Source organism: Orbicella faveolata, unplaced genomic scaffold (assembly GCF_042242905.1).
Source record: "Orbicella faveolata isolate gen_17 unplaced genomic scaffold, um_ofav_v1 contig_13, whole genome shotgun sequence".
Lineage (NCBI taxonomy): Eukaryota > Metazoa > Cnidaria > Anthozoa > Scleractinia > Merulinidae > Orbicella > Orbicella faveolata.
In genome coordinates, this window is record NW_028301540.1 from 15187501 (window position 1) to 15198106 (window position 10606).

The 10606-nt window shown below is 38.9% G+C and overlaps 3 protein-coding genes across 3 annotated transcripts in view; 1 reads left to right on the plus strand and 2 right to left on the minus strand.

The window, feature by feature from the left end:
* Nucleotides 1–1629, minus strand: part of LOC110050410 (myosin regulatory light chain 12B-like) — a 2031-nt gene extending 402 nt beyond the window's left edge. The window contains exon 1 of the mRNA XM_020756324.2: nucleotides 1–1629. This exon is cut by the window's left edge and continues 402 nt beyond it. Coding sequence (XP_020611983.1) covers nucleotides 961–1479 — 519 coding nt within the window. The 5' untranslated portion in view covers nucleotides 1480–1629 and the 3' untranslated portion in view covers nucleotides 1–960.
* A 602-nt stretch (nucleotides 1630–2231) lies between these two features.
* Nucleotides 2232–9465, minus strand: LOC110050408 (cobalamin trafficking protein CblD-like). The gene is made up of 6 exons (XM_089284761.1): nucleotides 9330–9465; nucleotides 7998–8136; nucleotides 6391–6608; nucleotides 5572–5775; nucleotides 4699–4785; nucleotides 2232–3845 (listed from the first exon to the last, which is right to left on the minus strand). Exons 1-6 carry the CDS (start codon nucleotides 9339–9341, stop codon nucleotides 3636–3638), a joined length of 870 nt encoding a protein of 289 aa, XP_089140887.1. The 5' UTR covers nucleotides 9342–9465; the 3' UTR covers nucleotides 2232–3635.
* A 20-nt stretch (nucleotides 9466–9485) lies between these two features.
* Nucleotides 9486–10557, plus strand: LOC110050390 (tRNA wybutosine-synthesizing protein 5-like). Its single transcript, XM_020756306.2, has one exon. The coding sequence runs from the start codon at nucleotides 9524–9526 to the stop codon at nucleotides 10433–10435; it is 912 nt and encodes a 303-aa protein (XP_020611965.2). The 5' UTR covers nucleotides 9486–9523; the 3' UTR covers nucleotides 10436–10557.
* The last annotated feature ends 49 nt before the right edge of the window (nucleotides 10558–10606 follow it).

The following is a 10606-nucleotide window of genomic DNA, read 5'->3' on the forward strand; positions in this document are numbered from 1 at the left end:
ACATCTCAGTCATAGGTGAGGTGTATTCAAACAATTGGCAGGGGGAGGACGAGTGGAAAGTTTTTGAAGTGATTGTCCCAGTGAGGGTAGTTCGTTCTGAAAGAAACTATACAGTTGGTAATTGGTTTTGTTCTACAAAAGGGCCAACTACAATAGTGCCAGAACTTGGGATCAGATATCATTTGCACCTCCCTGTCAACATATCCCACAGTAGTGAGTACCCCCCTGCAATTGAATATTTATCTGCACCTTTGCATACTAGCAGCTTAATACAGGAATTGCACTGTGCTAAACAGCACTCTAGTTAGCCTGAATGGTACTCTGGTTAAGTTAAGGACCTTAGTTAAGTTAGCACTGACTTGGGAATATTAAGCTCCTTTATTATAAGATACATTCCCTGTATTAAGCTGCATGTCTTTGCACTGGCTGATCAAAGGAAAAGAAACATCTGAATAGCATATAGGAGGCTTGTTTACAGATAAGCCATCTACTTTGAACTTTAAACTTGTTGAAATATCTGCCTGCAGGAACAAGAATGACTGACAATACAGAATTACCCTAAACGTCAATCACATCCACCTAACTGGTGCTATAAGAAACGTATGGAGACCAGTCAAGGGAAATATTTCACTGGCAACGGGGCCAAAAATTCCAGCATCACTATTTAGAATTACTATACTTACTGTACAAACTTTGAATCTCAATTTTCTTTTGTTACTCCCAATCAACAGCTGTCTAACAAAACAATTGCTTGTTTTCAGAGCCAATAAAATCTTTTCGTGGCCCCTGAATGTAAGCTTAAATAATCAATGTCCTGAAGTCATGCATAAATAAGATTTCACTAAAATGAATGATATTTGTTAATCCCACACAAAATTAGTACAACTAACCCAAAGAACATTACCGAATTATCAAGTTACTCTAGACGAAAAACGTGTATTGAATCGGTTCTTAGGGTTGTCAATCATCGTCTTCCTTTTTGCCGTGTTTTAAGATGTGAGTAAACTTTGTGAAATCCAGGTAACCATCTTTGTCGATCGGGGCGTCATGAAGCACGTCATCTACTTGGTCGTCAGTGAATCTGTCTCCCATAGTAGTTAGGGCCTCTTTAAGTACTTCTTCGTGCACTTTACCGTTGCCATCTTCGTCAAAACAGGCAAAAGCGTTTCTAATCACATCTTCAGGGTCTGTCCCGTTCAGTTTTTCACCAAACAATGTTAGAAACATTGTAAAGTTGATAGGACCCGGTGACATCTTCATCATCTCTTCCAAGTATGCATCGGTGGGATCCTTTCCCAGTGAAGCCAGCATATCGTGCAAATCTTCTTTATCAACGAAGCCGTCATGGTTTTGATCTATCATGTTGAAGGCCTCTTTGAATTCCTGAATTTGGTTCTGGTCGAACATTGCAAACACGTTCGAGGTGGCTCGATGGGCCCGCTTCTTTGTGGTCTTTTTCGTCTTTGCTCTGAGAGCCATCTTACTCTCTGGTTTTAACTAGCACAGGCTAACCAAAAGAAACGCTGAGATACAACGAAAGAAAACGTTTCCGTTCAAGATGCTATACAACCCTAACGACTGCACCTTCGCTTTCTTGTGCAGATTTTTACCGGCGGTTGACTTTCCCGGATATTAGAACCCAGGTCAATGACGTGCGCGATCAACCATAGCTAGCCGGGGGTGGAGCAGGGGTGGGGGCGGTGGTACTCGGGAAAGCCCATAATAAAAGGTGCTATCAAAAAGTCCAACAAACCAGAGCGTAACCCAGAAAGAGCCTTTTTCTCTGCCTAAAAACAATGAAAGACCAAAACATGAAGAGAGTTCCAGGGAATTTTTGAATCCACCTTGCTTTACTCATTGTGCAATCTCGCCAATGGCACATGATACAGGCACTAAAAGTTCCCACTTTGTAACCTTTTGAGACTTAACACCCTAAGAGGTACCAAATCTACTTTTATAACTCCTAAAAGGTGTGACGAGCACCCCATCCTTTTTGTTATGGGCTGGAAGTACCCCTCCCCATTGGGGCAATCTGTTACAAACTTGAGGCAGACTGCACCAGTCTTTGAAAGTGTGGACCAGTAAATGTTTGCAGAAACAAAAAACCGAATCCTTCATTGCTTACATCTTCCATTCAAAGATGTTCACATCTCCCATGTCACTATTCACAACAGAGCACAACCTCACCCTCCCCCCCCCCCCCCCACCCCCACCAAGGTCAACAACTCAACTTTTGACACAGGACGCTGATAGCGTTTATTTTATTGTTTAGTCTTTCCAGATAGTCCTCTATTTCTAATCCACTGTAAAAGTATGGGATGACTGTAAAACATTCCTCTGCTAAGGTGGTTCTAAACCTCATTTAACAAGCTAAAGAAACTATTGTGTCTGTTGTCAGTTCAAGACCTGCACACAAGGTGGGAGGCCAAATTAAAAGAGCCTTAAAGACAGGGATTCAGAATGTAAGCTGGCAAAATTTTCCAAAACATTTTTCATCAAAACATTGGGGCTAGCAGCCAGCGCTCTCTTCCTTCACACTTGGACTTCAGTATATGTAGACTTGATTTCTGCCACTCACTCGAGCCTGGTCTATGTTGTATGCCCCTTTCTCGAACAATAGCTGGTAATGGAGTCTACAGTATATGTACTGGAACATTCCAACATATTGGTATCCATAGTTATCTTTTTATAACTGTATATTTTATGTACAGAAATGAATCTAATCTTAGGACATGCTAAATGAACAACAGTGTCTTTCATTTCGGCTGCCTCTTCTGGTCATTATTGGGAACCTTAAGGACAGTGGCAAGATGAATGAGAAAACTTTATTTACAACTGAAACTTACTGAGCAGAACAACAGATAATTTTGTACATGCAATATTTGCTCTAGTATGCTTCTTAGCTGTTCTTTGAAAACATTAAAGTCAGGCTAGATTTTGGGACTTACAGCTTAATTCTACATTATGTACTGTAGGACAACCTGACACCTACGAGTTTTAAACGAAAATATGATTTACTTTCCAGAGTTGTCCTTGAAATAACTGCTTAATTAGCAGCCAGGAGAGTTGAGTGAAATTCATCTTAAGAGAACAGGGGTAGTCTTTTGTGGCTTTTAACAGGAAAAATATTTTCTAGCTCCAATGAAGACATAGCTTTCATCACTAACATTGAAGGTGAATATTTTCTGAGAAAAACAACCTAGCAACTTCAAAATTAGGGGGAAACGCAGATACAACAAGGTCTTTCAAACTCATTTGATCTCTGTTTTAGATGACCCAATATGAGACAATGTCTCCCTGTCCTAAAGTAAGATGACTGTATTCTTTTCAATAAATTCTATCCTTTTTCTGGTTTGTTAAGTGACAGTTCCTTTAAACATTTCTTTGTTATCAGGGTGGATTGGCCCACAAATATTAACTACCCAAAACAAGTGGCCACCCATAAATAAATCTAAACATCACAAGGGTCAAAACTGTTCCACCTTTACAGTAGTTGAACCATAAGTGACCTGGCAACAAGCTCATCACAAGAAATGGCAGTTCCATCCTTGGAAGTGGTAATGAAATAAAGAAGATATTAAGGGCATTACAACTTTTTTTTTGAAATATAGAAATTCTCACACAGTCCTTTTCTTCTAAGCTGAAGAATTCTTCTGTACAAGGCTGCTGTCAAGTATATCAGAGTTAGCAGGGGCATTAGTAAATATAGTTCCAACAAAAGCAAAGGATCCCCACACATGATGTGAGATCACTTTGCAACAGCCAAGATCCATTATATTGAAGCCCAGATGGTTGTATCGTTCATCTGTCTCAAATAAAGTGCTGTTTGTGTGAGGTCCAAAGAACTGGAGATAAACATATAACACAAAAAATAAGTAAATGAAGGAAGATCTAGTGGCTAAGGAAATATAGCTGGTTAGGGGGGAGTGGGAGCAGTATGTTTGGGGAGTGGGAGCAGTATGTTTAGGGAGTGGATGCAGCTCTGGAACTGAAAGGCAGCTAATGAGGTATGCTGAGTCAGTAGGCGGTTGAGTAAACTGTTTTTTCCAATTCTGGGTTAACTATTACAGCAAAGTAGAAATATACATTTATTACACGACTAAGTTAGTTAATAGGGCCAATAGCTAAAATCAGCCAATCAGATTAGCATTGTCGCCATTGTCAGTCCAATATTCTCTCAGTATTGGACCAGGAAATGTCCCAAATGATCCCTCACAATCGCTCTCGAAGATGTTTTGTTGTTTTATGGCTTACATTAAGTTTAAACATAAAAAGGTTTGTTTCTTTTTCTTTCCACTCTCTTTCCTGTCTGGTTTGTTCAACATCAGACATGAGTATACACATAGTTGGCTCCCAATCAGAATTGCACGCTTTTTTCTAGTCTGTGATCATCGCATTTTTTCTATACATTTTCAGTCATGTAATAAATATCTTATTAACCAAATTTGGTCAGGACCATACTGGGAGAAATGTCAGACCTCAGTCTTTTTTGAACAGTCACCTCACTGTGCTCGATCAAGACCTTGGGCTGATATTCTCCCTGTACAGCCCTTGTGCTTGGTTGATAAGATGTATATTTAACTATTAGATCTACTAAATACTAGTCACTTTGTCCATACAAGATTACAGATAATAGTTATCTTCTAACTCCTAGTTTTAGAAGAACTAAAAGCAAAGATATAAAGGCCTGAAACTTACTGCTGTGCCTGATGATGGATCAATGAAGTCTGCCCAATAACCAGCTGCTAGGAGACTACTGCAGATCTCTTTTGCACTTTCTACAAACTGCAATGTAAAGTAGTGAGTCACATCTCTATTTCATATCATTGTAAACCACTTCTTGTCATCAGTAATGAAGAAAAAATTCTGTCTAGAACAGAGCAAAATATTTGTTAATGTGCAGTTCTAGAAAATACACATCTTATCCCAGGGAGAGTCTCTGAAACATTCCTAACAGTTTAGGCGAGGGGTTTCCAAAGCCAAAGTGTTTTGACAAAACTATAAACTATAAGCTAAACTGGAATTTCCAGGAAAGGGGGTTGAATGAGAAAAACTTTCAAAGTTTACATGTAAACAATTATTGTTTCTATTTATTATGATTATTTCTATTTATTATGATAAATCCATGTAAGTTCAACAGAGTAGTCATTGTCAGTCAAACAGTCCTTCCTGATAACAAGACCATATTAAACTCACTGATGGAATTTGGATGTCACTCTGTTTCAATATACCATCACTGTGAAAATGAAAACTGCAATATTCTAACCACAACTTGACTCAAAACTTGAATATTTATCAGATCACTAATATATTGATAGGGATATAAGAATTAGCTTCACATTTGCATAATTTTGGCTGCAAAAAATAGTGGTTGAATGTCACAAACACACTTTTCTCCTCACCCTTTTTCAAATGCTTGAATGTTGAAATGCAGAAAATCAAATTTCTACAATTTCATTCAGTTCACTTGACTAACTTTAGCATGACCTTCTTAACCTTAAGAAATTTACCTACAGCCAGAAAAAAGAAAAAGACATTGACTAGACTTTTTTCCTTTCTTATTACACTTACACTAGCCATGAGACCTTCTCGTTCTTCCTCCACATCAGGTGACCATGCACTCATGTCATTTTGAGTGTGTTGGCTGATGCTAACCACTGTTAGCTGGCCCATTTGCACTCCAATATCAGGAAAAAGCTCCATGAAGCCTTGGTGAAGGAAAGATGGGCACTGTTGAACACTGCACTCTACTGTTCCAACAGCTGTAGTGCTCTTCTAAAAATTACAGAAAAGTTTTTTGATGAATAACTGAACAGACACGAGTACATCAGATGTAAAGGCAGCTTCAATCCATTATATAAAAAGCCTTGTCACTTCTAATTGAAGAAAGGGAATAAAATTATTGTCAGGGGAGAGCTTACTCAGGTATGTTGTCCAGGATGCGTGAAGAACTTTTTTCAAGGTTTGAGGACTTATGAAGAGTAGAAATTTTATTGAAGCTTAGGACTTAATTGGTGGCTTCACAAAAGCACAACAAAGGTATAGGTTGTACAAAAAGGACAGTGAAAAGTTCACCAGACTGATTTGCAAAAAGTATAAATTTTGAAGCAAATGGTGCACATTGGTTTCCACATTGGGGAATTTATTACAATAATGACAAGCAAAAAAATTACTATTGTTGTGCTTAACAACTTGCTTCCTCAACTGCACAACCTTTAGACCAAAAGGTTAACCTTTAACCATCTTTCCAGTTTGTGGACCAAGGGAGAATGGGCATGAAGGATCATATAGATTGCAGCCAGATAGTGGAGAGCTAAAAGAGCCAGTTATGAATTGAATAGTAAAATATGTGTCCTTCAAGTATTCATTATGCGACCAAGAATTAACTACCTCTGTCTCAACAGCTTCCTCATAATTTTCTGCAACATCCTTCATGTACGTATCTATGGCCACTGCTCTTCTGATGTCATCTGATTCCAACTCTAACAGTGCTTCTGCCATAGTTCGTCTGTGAGGGAGTTCAATACCAACATTTCCAGGAAGAGGAAAGTGAGGGTCTTTTGGAGCAAATGGACCAAGTCTAGCATCTGGCCAGTTACCTTGATGAGCTGTAAGATGGTTCGAGTTAGTTTTTCAACCCAAAGCAAACACTGTATAATCAGTGAAGTGTGGTCCCAGAAAGAGGGTCCTGAAAGGATGGGGGGTACCATTCTCATTTCCCAGCCCATATTTTTTTCCAAATCCCACTTCACAGTGCTCAAATCCCATTCTCACATGCAGAATTCAGAAATAATCCAAGTGTTATTGGATAGTTTAAGCAAGACGTTTACGGCAGATGGCAAACGGCAAAGATTACCTCTGATTTTTTTGTTCTTTTCTTGTAATCCTTAAATAAATCACACAAAAATAGAAAAATGTCTTCTCCTATTCACCGCAAGCACAAATATTTTCACTCTGCTATACAGACAGCTGAAGACAGACAGCTGAAGACAGACAGCAAAAGTTTCATTTTTGCCATTTGCAGTTTCACATTCCAGATATTCCTGCCTGCAGGAAATCTGTCATCTGACCGGTAAATGTTCTTATTCTACCAAGCCTGGTCAGACAGATCATGCTAAGTGTTGTTACAAGAATGCTGTCTACCTCTTTTTCAGAGTCACTGTCGCTCACACTAAAGCTGTCTACCTGTTCATTAGGAGACTCTAGTGGTAAGCTAACCTGTGTCACAGTCGCCTCTCTCTGATTTTTTCCGGGGAGAGGGGGCTGTGACACAGGCTAGTGGTAAGTCAGCATCCTCATTCGAATTAGCAACCTTGTTGTTGAATTAGTTGGCTCATTAACTTTCGCTTAGAACTCTCTACGCCTTACAGTTAATTCAAATTGACTGGTTTTAAGACCGTTTCAGTTTTACATAAGTTCAGAGGCAAAGTGCCTGCCCTGTCCATTGTCTGATGGATTCACCATGCATTTTAGCCTATTATCCTCATTTCAGCTTGCTTCTTTCTCATTATCTCCTTTGTAACCAAGAAATAGTGGCAAATCCTGTACTTGCTGGATCTGGATTAACATGCTCAAAATTGACAAGAACAAGGTGCTTGAAACACTTTCTGACATTTCTCAACCCTAGGAATAAGTGATGTCTCAACTGATCTGGATTACAACATATTTATCCCCTTCCCATTTTTGACAGTTTTTCCCAGTGACCAAAATCCCAGTCCCAGTGACCTAAATCCCATTTTCCCATTAGCCAATCCCAGTTCCCATTTTACCCCTTAAGAACCCTCCAGAAAATATCTATACCAAGGATCGTTATTGGAAATTATTCCAAGGGGGAAGGATTCTCAAAAACCAAAATGTTTAAAGGACAATATGAAGTAAAATTGGAATTTCCAGAGGGATGGGGGTTCAAACCCCCCTCCATGGGAGAGATATCAATGATAATTTTCTGGAACAACACAAGCAGGGACAGGCATTTAAAAGAATGAAGCACAGCATACCTGATCCATCTCCAGATAATGCAGTGTCTGTACTTGACGTACTTAGCACTGCTCTCTGCTGCATATTCCTCACCATTTGATTGACAACTGCTCTTATACTAGGAAAGTACCTGACTGCACGACTCGTCTTTCTAAGAGCCTAATGGTAGGTGAACACATCACAATGTGTCAGTACAGCATGACTATATGTTCCCTAGCAACCTTGTTCTCTTGGCTCAAAATAGAAGTTACAAGTTGGATCACTCAAGTCTCTTTTTCCTCTCTTTTTTTCTCTAAGAGTGCTAGAGCCTGACAGCAGAAAGCACAGCACAAGAAGGAGAAAAGAGACTGACACTATTTCATAATACAACAATTTCATTCTGCTTAATAATAGTGGACCTAAACTTCAGCAGGCACGATCCCCCATAGTACTACTCGTGAGCACTTACACTGATAATTTTACAGTTAATAAGCCTAGGATAGATTCATATTAGACACTCTAATTGCTCCAAAGAAAAATGTAACCAAAGGTAGCATAAGCAGGTTGTATTAACATGAGAATAGATTAACTAATAAACGAAAATAATGAACAATGTGAAGGTGAATTAATCAACATGATACTCTATCCACTGAGCTACGAGAACTCATGGAGAGCAAGGTCATTTAACTGAGTTCATATATGACAGGTGTCCTGCATACTGCTATGATCAACACTATCAAAGTCATTGTGAGTAGTGATAAGTTAATAAAGATGATGAATTTTAAGCTCGGTAATGAAATGTGACGGTGACTTAATCAACATCATATATGACATATATGACATATATGACATATATCATATATGACATATGCAGGTGTCCTGCATATGTCATATATGAACTCAGTTAAATGACCTTGCTCTCCATGAGTTCTCGTAGCTCAGTGGATAGAGTGCCCGCCCAGTGTTCGGAAGGTCATGGGTTCGATCCCTGTCGGGGACTCAGAATTTTTCTTTGTCCCACGCTCGTGTCATGTTGATTAATTCACCTTTACATTTCATTACCGAGCTTAAAATTCACCATCTTTATTAACTTATCATAATGAACAATGTACAACTGCCACATATGTGTGCAAGGTTCTTCTACCAACTGGATAAGTCATAGTAGACCTTGCCAAAAAACACAAAAAAGGGAAATACGAGTTAGCTACTGTTGATCAAGAAGTCAAAAGTGGCGTTGGGTAATATATATTATTCTCACAGACAGATGAAACGAAGTCGAAGGCCTTTATAATTTAGATTACATCTCTTAAAATATCTTCATTTCACGTGAGTTCACTACAAGAATCACATACATTGAATCTCATGTTACTTACCTTAGAAGCCATAGTTTTGTTGAAGTATTAAATCCAGTAAAAACAAGAAATTATTCGATATTTACTGACCCTAAATTCGCCAGACGTGACACAAAGCATGAAAGAAGTGGAAAAGTTGTCGCAATTTACCCACAATGCATTGTAATCGAGCTCTACGTTCCTAATTTAGTTTTTGACAGTTCCGGTACAAACAAATGGACTCGATCCTTCAGAGATGTTTAGAAGTTCCCTCCAAAGAAAACATCGACTCCCAAACGTTTTGTCGTAAATTTTACAACCAGCAACCTGTTGTTTTAAGGAAATCTGTGGAGAACTGGAGACCATGTAAAACATGGACACCAGATTATCTTAAAGTTGCCTTGAAAGGAAGCTCTGAATGTCTGGAGGTTCTTGAAGCTTTGGACAACGAGCAGTTTGTTGACAATGTCGATTTCGCCCGCAAAAGAAACATTTCACCTGAAGCCTTCGTTGATTATGTTTTCAAGGAAGAAAAAGGGTTTGTCTCTGACGAAACGGCTGAAAATCAAAGGAAATATAGCGATTATCACAGCAAAAAGAGATTATATTTGAGAACTATGTCAATGCCTAATGTTCTTTACGGAGACATTGCCATACCAGATCAAATTAAAAGTTTAAAGAGTAAAATCTACCATACAAAGGACCAGGAAGCTGATTCATTCGACAAATTTGCTAGCAAAGTGTTCAGACAAGACACTATGCAACTGTGGGTTGGTACTAGAGGGAATGTCACGCCACTTCATTACGACCGAAATCACGGACTACTAGTTCAGATCCTGGGTGAAAAACAAGTCATTTTATTTTCCCATGAACACACGTCTTCCCTGTATCCTTTCCCAAGCTATTCAGAGAAATCTCACTTGAGCCGGATCAACTTCAGAAAAATGAAAGACGAAGATGAACTTTTAGCTTCCTTTCCAAAGTTTTGTCGGGCAGAGGCCTACAGTTGCGTGATAAGCCCAGGTGATATTTTATACATACCACCCTTTTGGTGGCACGACGTCACGTCACGCGATAACTGCATTTCTGTCACGCTCCCTTGGGACATGGAGCCATCTGATGAAATACCACCCTGTATGCTGCGATGAACTTCTTTTATGGAGAGTTTGGTATAGACTGTGATGAAAAGCTTTTAGAGAGTTGCATTTTAGCTGTATCATTTGATTCTTTGTACGCTTTCTTTACAAAATTAAAAGTAGGAAAAGAATGATGTGATCAAAATTAATTTTCTGTTTGTATCATGAAGTTGCTTTCAACTT

Bases quoted from the DNA above. Each gene is read 5' to 3' on its own strand.
- LOC110050408 (XM_089284761.1), bottom strand. The intron at 6,609-7,997 runs GTATGCTGTGCT...ACCATCTTACAG, and splicing joins ATTATCTGGAGATGGATCAG to CTCATCAAGGTAACTGGCCA. The intron at 3,846-4,698 runs GTAAGTTTCAGG...GTTTATCTCCAG, and splicing joins ATCCATCATCAGGCACAGCA to TTCTTTGGACCTCACACAAA.
- LOC110050390 (XM_020756306.2), top strand. From the start codon at position 9,524: ATGGACTCGATCCTTCAGAGATGTTTAGAAGTTCCCTCCAAAGAAAAC.